Source organism: Muscardinus avellanarius (genome assembly GCF_963383645.1).
Source record: "Muscardinus avellanarius genome assembly, chromosome: 1".
Classification (NCBI taxonomy): domain Eukaryota; kingdom Metazoa; phylum Chordata; class Mammalia; order Rodentia; family Gliridae; genus Muscardinus; species Muscardinus avellanarius.
Genome location: NC_137786.1, coordinates 180,113,482 through 180,136,930, shown reverse-complemented (window position 1 = coordinate 180,136,930; position 23,449 = coordinate 180,113,482). Strand labels below are relative to the sequence as shown.

Below are 23,449 nucleotides of genomic sequence, written 5' to 3'. Positions count from 1 at the left end.
TTGTGCCTCTGGGGTCTTAGTGAGAAAGTTTTTACCTTTGCCTATGTGCTGCAGTGTTGGACCTATGCCCTCTTTAAGGAGCCTCAAGGTCTCTGGTCTAATGTCCAAGTCTTTGATCCACAGTTATGTCGTTTATAGGGAAATGGATGGAACTGAAGAACATTATGCTGAGTGAGATTAGTTAGTCATAAAAAATAAGAAATGGGATGTTCTCCCTAATATGCAGAAGCTAGGGGAAAATGAGTCATAGGGGGAAGTCTAGATGAAGAAGGGGATACTATAGATGAGCAAATAAAGTGACCTAACTGAGGGGATGAGAGGGGGAAATAGGAAATTCTCTGCTGTACCTGATATACATTAATAAATATATCAATGTCAGTCACTAAGCCAACCATGAGAAGAAAGGAGGGGGAAGAGGAGGGAATGGGGTGGAAATAGGTTAAGGGCTAATTAGGTGATATGTGCATGTATGCCTCTACCATCTTGTACCCCATTAAGATGTATGACTACAATGCACCAATAAAAATTTTAAAAAGTAAGTTTTCACATTTAAGAATATTTAATAGATGTTTTGACAGTTTTTTATATTACTCAATAGTTATTTGCTTAATTTAAATTTATTTCTATGTGTTTTACATATGTATGGGTTTTGTTACTATTATAAACAAAACATTTCTTTTCTGTTCATTTACTCTACCTATTATCATATGTATTAGTTTTTTTAATTTTTAATTTTACTTTTAAATAACACAGATAAGTAAGACTAATTAGTGATGTTTCTTAATATTCTTATAAATTACTTTATTTTATTTTTATTTATTTCCAAAACAATTTTGAAAGATAATAATAAAAATGAATGTTCAAATCTTTTTTCTGACTTCAATAGAAAATATATTTGTGTTTTATCTATTAAAGATTTGCTGCTAGATCTTTGGGTTACTCTCAGAACATTTACATAGTCCATTCATATTCTAAATAAAATTTAGACTACTTGCTAAATCCTCTCAAATATTTTCATCAGCATACACTGATAAAATGTAACTGTCATTTTTGATGAATTAATATTTTTGGATATTGGAACATCCTTGTTCTCTTGTGATTATGGAAGACCACATTTAAAATGGAAAGTAGCCAGTGGAAACTACTTAGCAGAAAATCAAGAAGACACAATGACCTGTTGTGATACCTTCCAGCAGCTCATGAAGAGCCATAGCTTCATATTGGATCAAGCTTCTCCACAGGTGTATGTTCTCTTACTAAACTGATTAGATGAGTTAGTGGCTCTGTTTCACAAATAACACTAAAGCTGAGGATTTAAAAGTGCCTCGAATTTATGAAATCACTTCCTCGGACAGCATTGAACTTTGTATTTACCCTAATCAAACTCCCAGTTCTTTTGAAAATGTTAAACAGGGAAACAGCTTGGTCCAGAAACAACAGTGAGAAGGTCTCTGAGGAACCCTGCTTCCTCACTGCCTGCCCCTGATGCAAGATAGAATAAATAAGAGAAATGTGAGGGACAGTAAATGACTTTTCACTTTTTGTGACTAATTGCCCTGTGTACGATTAACAAGACAGATACAATATTTTGAGAAATCTATAAGTTAGGGAACTTTCCAGTTTATCTATTGATCAGCTAGCAGAGACCACAATTAGCCTAAGGATACAGAAGATGACCAGACCACCAGAAACCGCCTGTGACCACTGGACTAAGGTCATCCTCACTCACTATCCCATAACAACCCCTTACCAAGTTTCCTGTTAATCAAGAGCCACAAAGAGCCTACATTCCCCTTGAATGTGTATTTCTTACTTTCCTAAATAAATCACTATCTGTGTCCCTGACTGTTACGTGCTGAAATTGTCTTCAGTCACATAAGCCAAGGACCCTGCTGATCCTGAGTTGAGGATCCTTCTCCCATGAAACCCCTCCTGCCCCCTTCTCTAGCAGGCCCATCTCCAGAATCCCACGTACCCACTGGTTGAAAAAGGAAGTGAACACAGGGTTCAGGGTCAAGTAGGCCGGGGTTTGAATCCTCACTCCGCTACTTGTACACTTTGCATCATCTGTTCTCACGTTTCTAAAACAGGTTTGACAAGGATGGCACAAAAGTGGCTGCCTTACGGCTCATGGATATCAGAGATTTTCAAAAGCTGGTAGTTATTTGAAATTAATAATAGAAATACCAGTAACTATGTTTAAGCAATGTCAATCAAATAAAGAGCTTTACAGCTGGAACTTTCTTTAACCTCTCACTATCTTATTTTGTAGACAGAAATCTTCAATTTGGAGTCTTTTGATAGTGCTTTAGAATGGACCTTGTAAGTCAGCGGTAGATACTAATCTAAAACCCATTACACCTGGTTACCTCCTGGTGTTTACTATACTGATAAATCATAGCAAGACTTCAACTGTTCCCCCTGGTTCTCATTCTCTCCTGGCCATTGGCCAAATCCACATCAATTCTGTGAAACACTTCAAAGGCATAGTGCTGCTGTTTCCATTTCTGGGCAGCCAAGACACACTCTTATCCCTCTGAATATCACTCCCTCTGAATACTGCTCACTGCTACATTTTGGTTGGGGGAAAGGGTAGTGTTTTTTTTTTTTACAGCACAAAAGGGAATGGAAGTACTTACAAGGTCACTTACAAATGCAAACAAAATATAACAGTAATGCATAGCAGTTGGTTGAAACTATAGAAACTACAGATTAGGAAAAGGATTGCAAAATTAAGATCTTTGAATTGGTCTAATTGCTAAATAAAGCTGTACAGAACAGCAGCCAGAATGTGTGTGTGTGTGTGTGTGTGTGTGTGTGTGTGTGTGTGTGTGTGAGGGGGGGGGGTTCAAGTGCCTGGGGGAGCCAGGCGGATGATGAAGTACCTGGAGCAGGTACACATTCAGATTGAGGAGTGAGGACTGTGTTCACTATGAGGCCAGCCACTCTCATTGAGTTCCTAGTTTCTACGTGAGAAAATAGGCATAGTATTGCCATGTCTTTCCATTTTTTCATTTTTAAGATAATATACTAATATATACTCATATGAAATCATCTATCTTTCTTAAACCTATCTGGAGAACACATGAGGATTTTATAAATACTTTTATTTAATCCCAACAAGGCATAAAGAAAGATTATTTTTAATTAAGCCATATAAAATGCATAATACATAGAACATAGTTTATTCAAGGAGGGAGGGAATAGTGGCATACACTTGTAATCCCAGTATTTGGGAGGCTGAGACAAGTGGATCACAGGTTTGAGGTCAGCAGGATGTACTCAGTGAGGTTCTGTTTCAAAATAAAACATAATATAATGCTTGGGGTTAAGCTCAGAGGTAGAATGCCCTAGGTTCAGTCCCCAGTTAAAAAAAAATGGTTTCTTTAAAAACACTAGTAAATGACAAGGCTGAGACAAGGGGACTTGGCTCAAGGCCATCTATCTGAGTTTCTCCACAAACCTATCACTCTTCTCCAGGAAGACTGAGCTGTCACAGTTGAGAGTTTAGAGAATATATAATTCAGGATGAAATCTACTTCCTCTTTCCTTTTTTTTTCCCCTGTGGGTTAACCTCAAGATCTACAATTTGAAAATATATCTTCATGTTTAGAAATAACCTTGAACCCTGATTCCCTAAATAAAGATGTCATGGTCCTAGAGACTCCTGAAATTTCCTTTCTGAATCTTACTCATTAGGAGATCCTTGAAGCTCTTTAGTGTGAATCCACTGAAAATGCCAGGAAGTGCCAGGTGTGTGGTCAAGACTCAGGTTAAAGTTGGGGTGTCTTCCTGACCACAGTGATGTAGATCCTGTGCTCTGGGCTTCAGAGTCTCTACTTACAAACTATATTATATAGTGCCCTAAATCCAGAAGGCAGAATCTAAGGAAAGAATCCCGATGTCTACCATAGGCTCCTAATGTCCTTCCAGTTTTAACTTCTGGCTATGAAGTTAGGAGAGAAGAGAGTACTGAGTCCAGGAGATCACCACTCTGATCACTCCAGCAAAACCAGAGGAATCGTTGGTCCTGGCCTTTGATACCTATTAAATGCCCTTTGAGACACTGATCCAAATTTTTCATTGTCATAGAAACTGCTGGAATTGTCATTCGTTATTACATATTTATTATGTCATATTGATTGCATACCTCTTTATGTCAGCTCTTTACCAAACAGTACCTATCTTAATTTAAATTATTATTTAATCTATTTAGTTAGATACATAACTATCAAGTACATACTACAGACTAAGTAGTTGATTGTCAGGAGTTTCAAAGTTGAATAATCTATAGTTTTTGTCCTGCAAGAATACATAAAATGGTGCGGGAGACATATGTGTAATATTGGAGAAACCTATGTGCCTCCCACCACTGAATCCTTAAGAACTCACCCCTTGTCTATCATAAATGCTGCAATACCTGTTAACATTTGAAGAATACTTTTTCTAGGGCAATATGAAAGGGGAAAGCAGAAGCATCCTCTCTCCAAACCAACTTCACTTAAAATTGGCTTTAACAAATGGCGTGGTTTCTGCTTTCCCCCTTCACATTGCCCTAGAAATGTATTCTTTATGACCTAACTAAGGGGAGCGGGTAGGGGGAAGAGGGAACTTCCCCAATGTACATAATGTACATTCATAAACATATCAAATTCAATCACTAGGCCAAACATGAGAAGGGAGGGGAGGGGATGGGGTGAGAATTGGGGAAGGGCTAAATAAGTGATGTGTGCATGTGTGCCTCTACTATCTTGTACCCCATTAAGATGTATGACTACAATGCACCAATAAAAAATTTTAAAAAGGTAAATTCAAATCACTAAATAAATAAATGTACATTAAATATATACAAAAAACAAGCTGGGCGTGGTGGCACATACTTGTAATCCCAGCATTTGGGAGGCTGAAACAAGAGGATCCAAGTTCACAGACGGCCTCAGCTACTTAGTGAGGCCCTTTGCACAACAGTGAGACTGTTTCAAAACAAAGAATTAAAAATATAGGGCTGGAGGTGTAGCTCGGAGATAGAATGCCCCTGGATTCCATCCCCAGTACTGCAAAAAAAAAAAAAAAAATTAACATGTGTGCCTGGAACTTTGTTAAAATGCAGACTGACCCATGAACTAGTGGTGGCACATGAAGACATGAAGTTCTACAATTTACAAAATTTAAGGTGGTACCATTGCTGCTGGTCAGTAAACCATACTTTGAACAGCAAAGTATAAAACATATTCAGACATATTGTCAAGAGTTTAATGCAGATAACAATGAAGATTAAAACACAAAAAGGCAAATAGAGAGATGATATATGCTTTCAGAATCTTGCAGAATTTTCCCAGTTACCACTCAAGGCTATATACCCTATCTCTTCTTTGAAAGATTGTTGAGATTCTTACTTTTGATCCTTCGGCCTCAAAATAGATACCATTAATCACACAAATAACAAAAAAGGTTTCATAGAGTCTCTATTACATCTAATCTTCTTTGTTCTTTAAGGCAGAAAATCGATGGTAAATTAGATGCCTGTAGGATTAATTGACAGATTGATTAGCGAACATAAGGACTATGAGGTAAATGGAACACCTTTCTTTTTTACACTAAACAGTTTATGGTAGAGAAAAAATGGAACTTTTGCCCTTTTCCTTGGACTTGGACCTAGTCACTTGGACTTCAGACCTAGTTTTTCTAAGACTTTTACTCTAATCTGCCGAGTTTTTACACAATACACAATGGGATTCATCAAGGGTGGTACTAGCAAGAAAGCATCTGCTATCAGAATGATAGCTAGAGGGGACTTATGCTTAGCAAAGCGATGCATGGTAGCCAGGGTGATGATGGGCACGTAGAAGATGAGCACAGCACAGATGTGAGACACACAGGTGTTCAGAGCTTTGAGCCGCTCCCCATGGGAGGCAATCCCCAACACAGTCTTCAGGATGAACACATAAGAGACGGCAATGAATACGCTGTCTGACATCATGCAGAGAGCAACAAACAACCCGTAGTAAAAGTTAACCCTATTGTCGGAGCAGGCCAGCTTCATGACATCCTGGTGGAGGCAGTAGGAGTGTGATAACAGACGCTTATTGCAGTATCTGAGTCTCTTTAAAGTAAAAGGAAGGGGAAGCACCAGGAGAATGCTTTTCACTGCAAACGCCAGCCCAATCTGCACAACTCTAGAGCTGGTGAGGATGGAGCCGTATCTCAGGGGATGACGGATGGCTATGAAGCGATCAAAGGACATGATCAGGAGCACTGAAGACTCCATGTCTGTGAATCCGTGGATGAAGAATTCCTGGGCAATGCAAGCTTCAGCAGAAATCTCCATGATGTTGAACAAGAAGATTCTCAGCATAGTGGGAATGGAGGAGAGAGACAGCCCCAGGTCGGATAGGGCCAGCATGGAGAGAAAATAGTACATGGGCTCATGCAAGGAACGCTCCATTCTGATGACACAGAGGATGGTACAGTTGCCCAGGATGGCCACAAGGTACATGAGGCAAATAGGGATGGAGATCCAGATGTGCACAAGCTCAAGCCCCGGGATCCCAATCAACAGAAATGTGGAGACTTCAGCCTCGGAGGTATTGAGAAGAGACATTGCAAATAGGTCTTGTTTGTCTCCTCTTCTATCTAAACAACAGACATATATTCTCTTAGTTGTATTCACTGAACACTAGTAAGTTTAGTTATAATTTAGTCTTAGATCAACCTTATATGATAAGAAATAGTTCAATATACTTTTTATATAAAGAAAAATATGAAATATATATATATAGTGGGGGGGTCTGGGGATGGAACCCAAGGGCATTTGACCTCCAAGCTACATCCCCTGCACTTTTTTTATTCTTTATTTTGAAACAGGGTCTCACTAAGTTGCGGAGGGCCTCACTAAGTAGCTGAAGCTGTCCGCAAACCACGATCCTGTGGTCTCAGCCTCCCAGATGCTGGGATTACAAGCATGCGCCACCATGCCCGGCTTGGATTACATTTAAACAGGTTATTCAGAGTATTTATTTAAATTGTTGAAGCTGTTCTCAAATCTGTAATCCTCCTGTCTCAGCCTCTCAAATACTGGGATTACAGGCATGCACCACTATGCCTATCCATAATATTCATTTCAGTTAGTCCTTTATTTTTCTTTTTTTTATTTTTATGTGGATTATATTGGAAAAGGCATACATTCACACAGTGCTTCATGCCCTCCCCCACTTTTCTTTCCCTCTTCCAAAAATGAGTGTCTACATTAATCATGCTATATTTATACTTTTACACATATTCAGATATAGCTTCTCCATTAATCAACCTCAGCCTTTTTCCTCTCCTATCCTTCCATTATAGCTTTGCTGAGGTTTCCCCTACATTATCTGGAGCCCCTCTGGTATCCCTAATACTCCCTAATTTGGGCATATTAGAGAAAGCTATCTCCCTTCTCTTTTTGTGCTTGGCTGGTCTCACAACATAATGTTCTCCAGGTTTTTCCATCTTTTTGCGAATGACATGATTTTGTTCTTTCTTATTGCTGAGTAGAATCCCATTGTGTGTATTTCCCATAATTTTGCAATCCATTCATCTGTTGATGGAGACCTAGGTTGGTTCCATATTTTGGCTATTATGAATTGTGCTGCTATGAACATGGGTACACATATGTAATTCTTTGATTTCAACCCCAGAGACTGTGATGCTATTAGAGGAGGGCATAGACTCAACACTCCAACATATAGGCACAGATAGTAACTTTCTCAATAAGACCGCCAATGCTCAGGAAATTAAAACAAGAATTAACGAGTAGGAGTTCATCAAACTCAGAAGTTTCTGCTCATCAAAGGAAACCATCAAGAACCTAAAGAGGAAGCCTACAGAATGGGAGCAGATCTTTTCCAGCCACCACTCTGATAGAAGGCTAATATCCAGAATATACAAAGAGCTCAAAAGATTATACACTAGCAAAACAAATAACCCAGTCAAGAAATGGGCAACTTAACTGAATAGACACTTAAAAACAGAGATACAAATGGATAATAGATACCTGAAAAAAATGCTCAACATTATTAGCCATCAGGGAGATGCAAATCAAAACTATGCTGAGATTCCATTTCAGTCCTTCAAACTTATATCTAGTTTCTGTTACATTTCTGAACAATTCTATAGCTAGGAAGTTTCAAAGTGTTTAAATATTCTTTGTTGATGCCACACTTTGAGATTTATGTACTAAGTGGAATATTCTAAGATATGGAGGAGCTCTAATATGATGGCCATGGAGTGGTTAGGAGCTCATATAAACCACGCTCTAATATGATGGCCATGGAGTGGTTAGGAGCTCACATAAACCACACATGTTATAGACACTTAGGAGTATGAATTAAAGTAGGCCCAAATCTTAAACTGTAGTTCATGGTACAGGTTTGTATAAATATAAAATGTGTACGTACTACAGATGTTTGCAAACTAAGATGCAGAATTAAATTCTGTCCCTGGCCTATTTTTGTAAAACCCATGGGCATTCTTATATCTTAAAGAGTTACAATTATTTATTTGTTTGTATATTTATTTATTTAAATTTGATACTAGGGATAGAACCCAGGGACATTCTACCTCTGAGCTACACCCACCAGCATTATTTTTTTTTTTTGAAGCAGGCTCTCACTAAGTAGTTGAGATCCTTGATAAATTGTTCTTGAACCTGTGATCCTCCTGTCTCAGCCTCCCAATTACTAGAATTACAGGCACATACCACCACACCTGGCTAAAGTGCTACATTTTTTACAAACAAAGAAAGGAGACAAAAAGCAAACATGACAGAGATACATGTGCCTGAAAATTGTAAAATATTTACACTCTAACTTTGTAGAATATTTGTTGACCCTTACACTAGAAAGTGTACATGAATGTGTGCACATAAGTACATACAGGGGCAAACATGGTAGTGCTAATGAATATGTTGGGAACAAAGAATGGATCGAAGGAAATTCAGATTTAAGGGTAATGCCTTATTTCTTTCACTTAAAGAGGGAAATAAAATCACCTGCATTAAAAACACACTTAAGATTTTCCATGAAAATGTTGCTTCCTGTACTTGTCTATATTCCTGAAGTACTCCCCCCTCTCAATTGTCTGAGTACCACTCCCAGAATCAGAGACCCCAAACCTCAGAAAGAACTCCAGTGCCAAATACCATTCACCAAAACAGGGGCCTAAGTCAGGGCAAAGCAAGGATCAGAGGAAGAATTCCTCTGACACCAGCTATCACTGTCCAGAGAGCAGGGAGCTGGAAGAAAGTCACAGTAGGGCGTGAGGAGGAAACTGACTTGCATGAGTATTCATCCCTTCATGAGGACTCTAAGCATTTTTCAGGATAAAGAAAAGGGAGACTTCATCTTGATGAAATTAGCTGGGGAAGGTTGGAAACAGAAAGCTGTGCAGAAAGTACAAGAAAACAGGAGCTAACTTTTCTCCTGAAAATTTTTAAAAGGGCTTTGCCTCAAGTTCACTCGAGTTAAGGGCTACAAAGGAGGCTTATTGGAGGAAAGTAGTGGCAAGGCTGGATAAAGAGAACATGTTTTCTGTCTCTACTGGTAGGTGTCTATTTAGTGTCAGCCTTTCAAGTGTGATCCATGCTCCCTGACAAGCACCATATGCACAGCTGGCATTTCTTCATTTGTATGTACGTCCATCACTCAACCTTTCCATGAGATTGCTGCTGGCCCTGCTCAGAACAGTCACAGCCCTTGCCCTTCTCTCCCTGTTCTTGGATGCCTTTTCCAGTGCTTTTGGATTCTCTACAGCTGCCCGTTTAGATGGGTGGCCTACCCAGATTGTTACTTCTGGTATTTGGGCCAATTCTGACTCATGCTGCTGGTGATGTCATCTCTGAAGCCTTGGGTAACTCTCCTTTTAAGAGCTCTGCAGCAGGAAAGCCCCAATAGTGCAGCTATCTTCCTGTTTTCAGTGGAATGAGATTCAGACAGAGGGAGAAATGAGATAACACGTGTCCCATCCCTTCTGTGAATCCCCTCACAATGGATCCATGTCTGGGGTCTCTCTTGACAATCTCACAATCTAACTCAGATAACTGAAGAAATTAGTTACTACAGATAACCTTGCTTCTTTGGCTGGATTCATCGTGCAAATACAAAAAATAAATCCCATCCTACCTATGGCACCTAATCCTTTCTGGTCTAAACTCTTTCCCAAATATAGTTTGATCCCTTATGTTAGACAATCTATGAAGCATTTTTATCTCCAGCTCTTTGAAAGACATAGGGTTGATCTCTATGTATGTTAAGATGCATCCATCAGAAAACACATTTTCCTAGGGCTGTTTAATGTGAGTCTTATGGACCCCTATTAGGCTCCTGGATGCCTTTTTCCAATCTAAGGATTTATAGGCTTCAAATTCTGCAACTAGTCTGCTCTAGCACCCTGGTGGGAATCCACATCTTATACTCTCATATGCTTTTTTCAGTCTCAGCACATCATGTTGAGAATTACCAGACACCTATTCCACTGGGAACAATAACTCTAGACTCTCCTAAGGAAATGCAGAGACAGGCTATTAGTAATATTAGTACTCACCAGAAAAGAAACTCAATAAGAAAGAATGTACCTCTGTGTGAATATTATCTATCCTTGGCCTCCACTTCTTGTCCATTGGGCTCATAAATGGAATCGCAAAGGTTAAGACAGATAAAAAATAATTTAAACATATTTGAGTCCCCTTTTTCTGAGGTTTTGAAAATTGGCATCTTTGTTCTTAGATAAAATTGCTATCTTTGTTCTTAGAGTCAATGCAAAAGTATTTTTATTAAATCATCTAACATAGAAGAAAGAGAATTTTATTGCCTCCTCCTCCAGCAGTCATTAGTAATATTTGAAGACATTTTCAGTTTTCATAATTGGAAAGAAGTGTTACTTGCATCTGGAGATAGTGATTAGGGATAGTGTCAAACATCCTAACATACACAAGATAGCCCCTCACAACAAAGAATTATCCAGCCCCAAACATCTATGGTGCCAAGTTGAGAGACCCTGTTCTAGAACATAAAAGATGAAAACTTATTTTTCTAATTACTTATGAAAGTAAATGCAAACATTATAAATGACATACTAGCAAGTCAAGGCCTTAATGTTTTCTCCTGGGAAGAAATATGTGCCTTCAAACTCCTTGTTCTGTCTTATTTAATCCCCATAGCCTTTAGCGTGAGTCTGTTACTCTGAATCCCTCTCCCCAACATTTCCATCCTTCACCTCTAATTTACAGTCCTTTATTTCTAAGCATCTTGCCTTCCACTCCCCATCCCTATGTCTCCACTCTATCCCTCCCCTCTACTTTAGCCTTCATTAGTCTCTGAATTATGGGTGTACTCTTTCTGGTCCTAATATCTTACCTGGTTATCAAAAGAGGTAGAGGTGCCCTTCCCACTTGCTTTCCAGGTATATATGTAAATGACTCATGGACCTGGCCTTTTTATAAGGAGCCTAACTCAACCCTGCTGCCAAGAGACCCTTGGGACTCCACACTACGTGTGACAATTAGAATTTCCCAAGAGTTTCCATATACTAGACTCAAGAGGGTTTATATAATATTTTTACATCTTCCTTTTAATTATTATCTTTACAATATTTCAGCACATGTGTACAGTGTGCACAGATCAAATCAAGGTAAAAAGCATTCTCTTTGGTATTCTTATTTTATTTCCTTTGGATACATACCTAGGAGTGGGGTAGCTAAGTCTTCCTATAATAAATCTATTTTTAGTTTGTTAAGAAGCTTCCATACTGTTCTCCACAATGGCTGTACTATGATATTCCCACCAACAATGTATAAGAGTTCCTTCTCTCAGCCAGGCATGGTGGCACATGCCTGTAATCTCAGTACTCGGGAGGCTGAGACAGGGGCACTTTAGGTTCAGGTCATTCTCATCAACTTAGTAAGACCCTGCTCCAGAATAAAAAGTAAAAAGAGCTGATGTGTAGCTCAGAGGTAGAATCCTCCTAGGTTCAATCCCTAATACCAAACCAAACTACACAAAAAGAGTTTCTTCTTTTCTAAGTCTTTGCAAGATTTGCTATTTTGAGGATTTTTTATAACATTAAGAATACATCTCGCTACTGTAACATATGCATACCCATGTTCATAGCAGCTCAATTTGTAATAGCCAAAATATCAAACCAACCTAGGTCTCCATCAACAGATGAATGGATTGCAAAATTATGGGAAACACACACAATGGAATTCTACTCAGCAATAAAGAACAAAATCATGCCATTTGCAAAAAGATGGAAATACCTGGAGAACATTATGTTAAGTGAGATTAACCAAGCACAGAAAGAGAAGGGACATATGTTTTCTCTAATATGCTCAAACTAGGGAATATTAAGGATACCAGAGGGACTCCAGATAATGTGCGGGAAACCTCAGCAAAGCCAGAAAGGAGGGGTATGAGAGGAAGAAGGCTGGAGTTAATTAGTGTAAAAGCTACATTTGAGTATGTGTATACATGTAAATATAACATAGCTAACCTGGACACTCAGTATTGGATGGGAGGGGGAAAAGGGGAAGTGGAGGGTGGGGAGGCACCACATACTGTGTGAATATATGCCCTTGTCAACATGATCCATACTTTATGTGATACTATAGTGCACCAATAAAATAAAATTTAAAAAAGAAATGCATAAGTTAACTAAAAAAAAACTAAAAAGAAAAGAAAATCTAGGTGACGTGATGTCATACTTAAAAAAATACACACACACACACACACACACACACACACACACACACATACATACATACATCTCTTAGGAGAAACTCTAGACAAAGGAGAAACCATAGATGAGAAATAAGGCAACCTGAGGGGGATGAAAGGAGGAAAGAGGGGAATTCCCTAATGTACATGATGTACATTCATAAACATATCAAAGCCTATCACTAAGCCAAACAGGGAGGGAGGGGGAGGTATTGGGTGGGAATTGGGGAAGAACTAAATTAGTAATGTTTGCATGCATGCCTCTACCATCTTGTACTCCATTAAGATGTATGGCTATATTGCACCAATACAATAAATTTAAAAATACAACCCATTGTTGTAGTTTTGATTTTTATTTCCCAGATGGTTAATATATTGAACATTCTTTTTCTCTCTTAATTAAATTCAGAGTCTACTTTCTGATATATAGAATTGAGATAAATGCCCTTCAACTTTTTTTTCTCTTTTTCCTCTTTTCCTAAATTTATCATATGTAGCATAGTGTTTCCCTGGAAAATACTTATAAATTGACATACATTCTTATATCTATGACATCTTATTTGTGTTTAGCTTATTCATTTTTTTCTAATATTTAAAGCAAATAAATTTTGATTGAAATATAGCTAAATAAACTTTTTTATATACAGAATACAGAATATGCAGAAGGACTTAAAATGATATCATTCTTTATTATTAAACATATCACTATAAGAAAGGCACATTTGTTAAATAAATTTTTTCATACTAATTAAATTTTGCATAGTCATATCAAATTTCTGTTTAATTTACTTTGGACTATGAATTTCTATAAGAACTTTTACATTTTCTCTGGAATTCCAGTTATCTTTGATTTTTCTTTTCTTAGCAGTATAAAAGATATGCTTTCTTGGTTATCTCATATTGACTTATGGCTATTTGTTCATAAGAATAATTAAATGCTTGAAAAATCTGAAAAACATACAGGTATCCTCAGGATATCATTAAAATAAAAATTCTGACCCTTAAGTATAAAATGGGATCTGTGTTCTATTTTCTGACATCTTCACTTCTCTGAGGTCATATTTTGCACAAAATTCTCCTATGTTCCATGTTTTACTTGACATGTCAAAATATATTGTTTGTGGGATTACTTTACATAATACTGAGGGTACATATAACTCACACTTGATTATCAGGGGTTGAAGACATTGCATATTTATTTCACTCATTGAGGCACATGTTCCTGGGTTTTGTTTCAGAGAAAGTAATGTACATAAATGATCAAATGTTCTGATTCAATTGACTATATGCAGAATTACTATGCTCTAAAGTTTTTATCTAAACACTTCCTAGGTTTGGTTTAATGTAGTCGATAAGACTACTGGCTTTCATTGCTGGCTACATAGCTGTTAATCTTATCCACTATATTAAACAATAAAACTATTCAGATAAAATTATTTAAAACTGAATAACCCTTAGACATAACCTAGCATGTAGAAACCATTAGAAAAAAATATCACCAATTTTGGCTAGGCCTATGAGATTAAAACTAATTTTGTTGGGTTTTCTTTGTACATCATTTTTCTCCTGCAATTAAGAATATTGAACTCTACTTATTATCTTTATGCTTTCAAATTACACAGATATATATAAAATGTTTCTTTCAGTTATTTATTTGTTATCTTTCTTTATGAGTCATGTTCTAGTAGATAAGTGTAGCAAGTCTTCCTTAATCTTCAATTGACCAGTGGCTGAGTTGTTACCACAAGATAGTTATAAACAATACAACTTCTAAACATTCTTGAACATTTTCAGTGGATATATAAATTATTTCCCTGAAGTATGAAACTCAAAATTTCTTTGTCAAAAGACAATTTTATTACAAATGAAAAGCAGTGTGGTCAAAATGAAAAGTAATTTTCTCAAGAACCTTCATGCCATGTCTTCCGAGAGCCACTGTAGCAGTTGGGATTGTGAAAGAGTCAACAGATGAGGATGCACAGATTACATCCCTAGATGTCACATTCTCTTTGAAGACTAACATGCCCTGAAATTCCCTAATGTGCATTCATAAACATATCAAAGTCAGTCACTAAGCCAAACATAAGAGGGAAGGAGGGAATGGGGTGGGAATTGGAGAAAGGCTTAAATGAGTGATGTGTGCATGTATGTACCTTGTGCCTCATTGTGCATGTATGTATCTTGTATCTCATTAAAATGTGTGATTACAATGTACCAATTAAAGAAAGAAAAAGAAAGAAAGAAAGAAAGAAAGAAAGAAAGAAAGAAAGAAAGAAAGAAAGAAGAAAGAAAGAAAGAAAGAAAGAAAGAAAGAAAGAAAGAAAGAAAGAAAGAAAGAAAGAAGAGGTGGATGGGTTAAAAAAGAAATCAAAAGTATCTGAAATTTATTCTCCTTCATTTTACTGGTAAAAGCTCTTCCCATGCCCAAGTTAAACGAAACAGCAAATAAATATAATTTTAAACTTGAGAGAATAAAATATCCATGTATATTGTCAGCCTGATCTGCAAAATTATTAAACTCTGAACATATTCTTGCAAATTGGACTCTATTTTTTTAAATTCCTTATTTAATTGTGCTGATTTGCAAAAATAAACTATGTTCTTTCGGAATGTGAGCACCACAGTCTACCATATGCCTATTAATGTAGGCTTGATAACCTTGGGAAGAGAACATCACAGCCTTAGGAAGATTCACAGTGATTATGGTAAGATCTCTGTCAGAATTTCTTTTCTCTCTCTAGATAATCACCCACTGCGAAGTGAGAAGCCTCAGACATAGCTACCCCAGCACACAATGAAGCACCAAGAGGCTGGCCATGCCCTCACCAAGCCCTTACATATGTGTGTTCCTAAACATACACAATGAGATGCCATCTCACACTCTCAGGTATATAGCTAAGCGTGTGCTTTTATAAATCATGTGTATTCAGTGATTGCACACTCACAGACTAATGGCTTCACACTAATTGTGTGCATTTAAAGCAAATAATTATTAATAAATTCAGTTACAAACAACATTATACACATACTCACATGCAAATCTAGTCCTTCATACAAATACTTATTAACAAGCCTTGAGTTCACACATTAATTGTACATGTAGTATCAACACACTTTCAAATTGCACAAAATATTTCAGCAGTTGTAAATATACATTCTCAGATTTTAAAGACTCAGGTAGTCATTGCAATACACTTTCCTGTTCATGGATTCAGAATGCTTTGTCTTTGCATTCATGTATACAGAGAAGAGAGGAAAGTTTGGGGTTAATGTTTCCAGCTCATGGGTCTGGTCTCAGAGGAAGCCAGTTTGAGTATGAGGCACTGGGACTTGGGGTGGGAAAGTAATGGTTGGGGGAAGGGACAAGACAAGCACAATTCTTTAAATAGATTCTATTCTGAGGTCTTTGCCAAAAGCTTAATCTCAGGGGCTTGTTAGAACTATTTATGGATATATCTGGTTTAGTCAGAGATAGAAAATATTTCAGGGAGAGTGATTTCCTGTGCTCCAGGCACCAGTGCCCTTCCAGAAAACAACAGGACTCACAGAGTCCCCAAGAAGTGGCAATGCAAGAAAATGAGATGTGCAGAAATATCTGAATAACTTGGATGCTCAGGTCCAGATATCCTTGGAGCATGAACTTCACCCTGAAAAAAAGAGAAATATCATGACCCCCCACCATGTCCTCCAGGAAGACTTAGAAAGGTAGGAAGGCTGCCTCCTTACACAACCCCTCCTAGAAGGAAGTTGGCTCTGAACCCAACCTCCTTCATACTTATTGCTCTACAATTTAGCTTCAAATACTCTAAGGAAAAAAAATAAGCTGAGTTTTTTGAAGCTATTTCTTAAGCAAGATCCCAGACCATTCTTTCTTTTAATCTTTCACTGACTTCAGAAACACAGCTGACTGATGGGCACAACTATTTCCACGGAGTGGGTGGGGAATCAACAGAGCCAGTAGAACCACAGATGTTCAGAGATAATATTCACAGATTAAACATGAGCTCTTCTCAGTGTGTGAATATCGCTATTGTAAGTAAATGTTCTCAATCAAAAGCTACATGAAGTTTTTACAAGTTTGACTTTATTATAGAGAACAAAAAATTGAATCAGAAGTTCAAAGTATGATCATCTTAGCTATAATGTTCAAACTATATACAACTTAATTTCAGATATTAGCACATACTATGATCAAAAGAATTGTAGCCTCTGGGTTGAGGAAGAAGGGAAATTTGCAAAAATGGCAATTGTATTACTCTTTTTTCCTGCTATTTAGGAATTGCATGCAAGTCACAAGCTGGAAACATTTCATATTGAAAAGCTGCCACACTATGCAAAAAATAACCAAGAATTTATCAAATCTCTGTCCACTCCTCATAATTAAATTTTCCTATGTTGAACTCTTGAGTTTCAGAATAAAATGAAGAGGCTAAGAGGCATCTCTTAATGGCTAAGCTCTTTCCTATGAAAAGTCCATTGTTGGGGCTGGAATAGGAGTGAAAGGGAATTAATAAAACTAGTTTTTGAAAGAGGTTTCACAGTTTTGATTATTAACATTTGGTGAAGAGGGAGTTACAACCCCCAAAGACTATGTAGAACAAGCAAGTTCTCTATTAAAACTCATGATTGGAAGGCAATAATGATGTCATCCAGGACAAAGTGATGCAACCCCAGAGATGTCAGCAGACAGTGCTGGAGCCCGGTCTGTGGTCTCCAGTCACGTAAAGGAGCTGATTTATACATATTTGCTTTAGGGTTCAAATGCAGATCTGTCTCTAATTCAGTACACAACTGTGCAAATTCCCTTCATATCTGTGTTTGTCATGAAAGGGAAACTATCTGTGCCTCACCTCAGCATGATGGGAGCCCCAATCACTCACGGTTAGATGGCAGCAGTGGATATTACCAAGAGCCTAGCTATGGAACCATGCCTTTTGACACAAACTAGTATTTGATATTAGGTAAATCCTTTAATGACTCTATACTCTATTTCTTTCATGGCATGAGGATGAAGAGGTTTTGCATGATTTAGAAATAATTTTCAGAGCCTCTAGTGCTAGGTCTCAATTCCTTCCACATTTAATAAAAGATTATTATATACATTGTGCCTTTAGCCAGCATCTCTGCCGCGGTGCTGGCTAAATGGGGATGGTCTAAAAATACTTTTGCAAGTGTTCATTAGATTCAGTGATTGGATTTTCATGAGGTAAGACTGATGTAGGATGAGAAGAGCTGGGCACGCTGGCACATGCCTCTAATCCCACTACTTGGATAGATGAGACAGGAGGATCACAGGTTTGAGGTACTCATTTAGAGTGACCCTCAGCAACTTAGCAAGACCCTGTTTTGAAATTATAAGGGCTGGGTTATAACTCAGAAGTAGAACAGACCTAGGTTCAATCCCCAGTACAAATAATTAAATAAATAAATAAATAAATAAATAAATAAATAAATACGTATGTATGTCTAGCAAAAAGAGACACAGCACAAACCTGGGCAGGTTCCAGACAATGTGTGTTTATTAATTCTCACAGTATTCTTGAAGCAGTATTTACTTAAAATAATAAAAACTATTATCTAGGTAGAATGGTAAAGCCTTCAGTTTTTCAGAGCAAATTAGTCTAGTAAAATGAAATATTTTTTAGACCCAGAGGTAATTTATTTAGACAGATTAAAGGTTAATATTCTTATCTACTTACGTCTGCTATGAAGGAGATAAGAACTAGGATTTTCAATGCTAAGCACAGGGCAACTGAAATTAACTAGTGAAACCCTATTGGGCAAAATTAAAGTTGCTTTTGTCCTATGGTTTTAAAGGTAGATTGCATTAATCAGAAGGATCAAACACTAGGGTCAAAATGCAAGCACAAGCAATAAGTCCAGCAAAGAGAGAGAATGCTATTTATAGTACACTTGTTGATAACAGAGCTACCTTTAGTAAGAGAAATGACTTCCAGTCAAAAATTTCCTACCCATCAAAACTTTCTATCAAATTAGATGGAGAAATAAGAAGCTTCCATGACAAAAAGAAACTGAAGGAATTTATGTCTTCAAACCCAGCACTAGAGAAAATACTCAAAGAGATTAACTACAAAGAAGAAATAGGTAACACACACCAGAACCAGAGAAACAAGATCTTCCATCCAACAGGCAACTAAGATTGGTTATCTGTGGAGATTCATTATTTATGTTAGTCTTTTACCTATCTCTAAAGGCTATTGTTTGCCTTTATTGTTGTTAATTTTTAGGATTTCTAGTTGGAATATTAATATACCTTCAGATATAGCATTTGTGAAATATTTTATCCCATTCTATTAGTAACTGTTAACTCTGTTTACATTGTCTTTGGATATACAATATGTTTTTTCTATTTTTTAGGGAGTTTGTATACTCTTCTGTTGCCTGTGCCATTGAAATCATATCCAAGAAATCACTGCCAATTTCAATGTTGTGAGGTTTTATGACCCAGATTTTCTCCTAAAAGTTTATAGTCTTAAGATTTATATTTAGGTCTTTTATCTATTTTGAGTTAATATTTGTATATGGGATTAGGTAAGGGTCCAATGTTATTCTTTTCCATGTAATTATTATTTTTCAACAATATTTAGTTAAAAGATTATTATTTCCACCACCAAATGTTCATGGAAACCTTGTCAAAAATAACTTGACAATATAGGGAAGAATTTAGCTCTAGGCTTTTATTTAACTCCAATGGTTTATATATCTGCCTTTAGAATAGTACTACACTGTTTCAATTATTGTAGCTTTATGTGGTTTGAAACCAGAAAATATATATCTTCTAGCTTTGTTCTTTTTCAAGATAGTTTTGGGTATCTAGAGTCCATATTCCATATTAGGATAGATTTTTTTTCTGAAAAATAAATATATAAATATATGATAGTTTCACCTAAAAAAATAGAAAAAAATATTCTCTGGTAAGAAAGAAAGTAAAAAGAAATATTGAAATGTTATCTTTAAGTCATCAAAAGCTTGGTATCAGACAAATGAAACTGTTATGTGAGATTATCATTTTTAATTTTGGATAAATTGCTATAATACTAGATGTCAACCACTAAGCCAAGCATGGGAGGGAGGGATGGGGAGAGAGTGGGGTGGGGATCGGGTGGGGGCTGACTGGGCGATGTGTGCATGTATGTCTACAAAAGTTTGTATCCCACTATGATGTATGAATACAGTGCACCAATAAAAAAAAGGAAAAAAAAAAGAAAAACACAGTGATTATGAACACATGAAGATGATTAAGCAGCTTCATAATCAAACCAGGCTTCATTAACTTGCAAACGGAGCAAATACTTAAGTCTTAACAGTATTAACAATAAAAGCCAAGTCAGTTTGAAACCAAGTAACCAATATGCTACTCAGTTCTTAAAATCTATAAAAGTAAATCTTCCCATGAGGTAAGGCAACTGAGTCATTTGATTGTATTAGATTGCATTAAAGTAATTATACTTGAAAAAAAAAAAGAGAAATGAACATAATCAACATAACTTTCTGGTAAACAGAGCTCAAATTAGGTTTAAGTGGATTTTTTAGAACATTTTATGATAGTGTTAGCCTGTTAAAAGTCTCTTACTACAGAATAATGGAATTTATTTGTTATTTCTTTTAGCAAATATATATTAAACTCCTACTTTGTACCAAGCACAGCTGGGCTTAGGATAGTATGGACTTCCAGGCTAAACTCATATAACATTTAGCATCTTAACTGCCCTTGTCAAATCATAGCCTTCAAATCAGTATCTGGCTTGTAGTCTGTTTTTATAAATTAACTTCACTGTAATACAGTCATGCACATGCATTTATGTATCAACAATGGCCACTGTTGCACTGTAAAGTTTAAACTGATTAGTTGCAAAAGAAACTCTATTGTCCATGAAGTTAAAAATATGTATGCATAATCTGGACATTTGTGAGACAGATTTTACCTATAGTAAAATCCATACCCTACAGACAACATGCCTGATTATAGATACACAATCAGTCCAACAGTTATCTTCAATCCCAAATCTCACAACTGTTCTAGAGTCAAAGCTAACTCAACATCACTACATGAATTGCTGTGGTCCTTTAAGCCATGCAGCCTTTCTTCCCTGAAAAATTGCCCAGAAGATTCAACGGAGGAATGAAAAGGATGAATGGAAAAGGTTGAACATTCAGTTGTTAGTATTGAAGAATAAAAGGGCAAAACTTACTAAACTATATTTTTTTCTTATCAGATTTTATTTCAGAAAGTATTGACTCTAAAAGAATAATTACACTTGGAGCTGATGTTTCCTAATCAAATTTCTATTTAACTATGGAGAAAATTAGTCATAGGAGGAACTCTAGACTAAAGAGGAGAAGCCATTGATGAGGAAATAAGGCAATCTATTGAGGGGTATAGGAGAGAGGAAAGAGGGAAATTCCCTAATATACATGATGTACATTCACAAACATATCAAAGTTAATCACTAAGCCAAACATGAGAAGGAGGGAGAGGGAGGAAATGGGATGGGAACTGGGTAAGGGCTAAAGGAGTGAGGTGTGCATGTATGCTTCTACCATCTTGTACCCCATTAAGATGTATGACAATACACCAATAAAAATATATTAAAAGTCAAACTTATTTGGGTTTTTTCTTAAAACTAATTGACCTAATCAAAAAAGATGTATATAATAATTTCTTTGTTATCACCTACAGGAAGTAGATTATCTCCAAAACAGAAAATATTATCTATCCCTGATGTTGGCTTCAGAAAATATTTCTTCTCATCCTGTGTTCTTCATCCTCCTTGGGATCCCAGGACTGGAGGATTCCCACTTTTGGATTGCCTTCCCGTTCTGTGTCATGTACATTGTGGCTGTAGTTGGCAATATCACCATCCTGCACATAATCCGTACTGACCACAGCCTGCATGAGCCCATGTACCTCTTTCTGGCCATGCTGGCTGTCACTGACCTGGTCCTCTCCTCCTCTACACAGCCCAAAATGTTGGCCATCCTCTGGTTTCAGGCTCATGAGATTGAATACCATGCCTGCCTCACACAGGTGTTCTTCATTCATGCCTTTTCTTCCGTGGAGTCTGGGGTGCTCATGGCCATGGCCTTGGACCGCTATGTGGCTATCTGCTTCCCTCTGCGGCACTCCAGCATCCTGACCACATCTGTGGTGATAAAATTGGGGGCAGTGGTGATGGTGAGAGGACTGTTATGGGTAAGCCCTTTCTGCTTCATGATCTCCAGGATGCCCTTCTGCTCCAACAGGGTCATTCCCCAGTCATACTGTGAGCACATGGCTGTACTGAAGTTGGTATGTACCGATACAAGAGTCAACCGTGGCTATGGGCTCTTTGTGGCCTTCTCTGTGGTTGGCTTTGATATTGTTGTCATCAGCATATCCTACGTGATGATTTTGAGAGCTGTGCTGCGGTTGCCCTCTGGCGAAGCCCGCTTCAAGGCTTTTGGTACATGTGCATCTCATATCTGTGTTATCTTAGCTTTCTATATCCCAGCCCTTTTTACCTTCCTCACACATCGCTTCGGCCACCAAGTGCCCCGAGTGGTACACATCATGTTGGCTAATCTTTATCTACTGGTACCTCCCATGCTCAACCCCATTATCTACGGAGTTAGAACCAAACAGATCAGGGACAGGGTTATCCGAGGATGTTGTGGAAAAGACCCCTGAGCCAATTATTACAACACCCCTCTACTTCAACTGCACCATTCTCTGGGCACAAAATGAAAATATTTAGCAGGCTATTGACTATCTTCATAGGCTATTTCTGAATAACTATCCCAGAGGCTAAAAATCCTACAAAAGGAAGAGAAAGTTTTCAGGGTTCCCAGAAGAACCTGACTCTGAGAAATGTGAGGTATAATACCAAACTTAGTTGATCTGTGTTCAACAAAAGAAAAAAATAATTTTTTATATTTTAAATGAGTGACTAATTTTAAAGAATGTTATTTACTTCAAATGATTAAAATGAAAACATTACTTATGTACTATTGGTCAAAGTAAGTTGGTACATGATTTTAAATGAACTTAGAAATTTGCATCAAATACATTCAAGTATATACATTTCCCCATTTGGTAATTTCTTTGTAGAAATAGGATTTGTGAAACAAAATATGTATAAGGAGATACATAGAATCATTTTTATAAAAACATACTACTATTCAAGAATGTGTTGTAAGAGAGCAGGAAAAGCAATGTGCAATTAAATGTTGTTTGCCACTTATTTAAAATAATTGCAACAAATAAATGAAGATGTGAAAATTATCAAGACATTACATTAAATAAAAAAATACTTCCAGCTGGGTGCGGTGGTGCACACTTGTAATCCCAGCATTTGGGAGGCTGAGATAGGAGGATCAAGTTTCGAGAACAGCCTCAGCGACTACTTTTTGAGGCCCTTTGCAACTCAGTGAGACCCGACTTCAAAATAAAGAATAAAAATTAGGGGTAGGGGTGTAGCTTTGAGGTAGAATGCCACTGGGTTCCATCTCCAGTACTGCAAAAAAATCCCATAAAGCTTAATGCCAATTCTAAAAATGAAGGTGCATGCCCAAAAAATCAATGAGTAAATATGTCCAGATGCTAATACAACTACTTGAAGCAATGAGGTTTGTGGCATTTTCATTTTATCTTTGTCATACTGAGAATTGAATCAGAGGGAGTTCTACCACTGAGCTACTTTTTT

The 23,449-nt window shown here is 37.1% G+C and overlaps 2 protein-coding genes across 2 annotated transcripts in view; one reads left to right on the top strand and one right to left on the bottom strand.

Moving 5' to 3' along the window:
* The window catches only part of LOC308258950 (uncharacterized protein), a gene marked incomplete at both ends in the record, with an annotated part of 84,887 nt that extends 62,453 nt beyond the window's left edge, over positions 1 to 22,434 (top strand). Inside the window, 2 exons of the mRNA XM_080689586.1 lie at positions 16,642 to 16,778; positions 21,448 to 22,434. Of these exons, the coding sequence (XP_080545712.1) occupies positions 16,642 to 16,778; positions 21,448 to 22,434 (1,124 nt within the window). The remainder of the gene's footprint in view (positions 1 to 16,641; positions 16,779 to 21,447) is intronic.
* Positions 5,660 to 6,601, bottom strand: LOC308267691 (olfactory receptor 51A7-like; the record flags this gene model as incomplete). The annotated part of the gene is made up of 1 exon (XM_080702565.1): positions 5,660 to 6,601. The coding sequence occupies one exon, from the start codon at positions 6,599 to 6,601 to the stop codon at positions 5,660 to 5,662; it is 942 nt and encodes a 313-aa protein (XP_080558691.1).
* Positions 22,435 to 23,449: the final 1,015 nt, after the last annotated feature.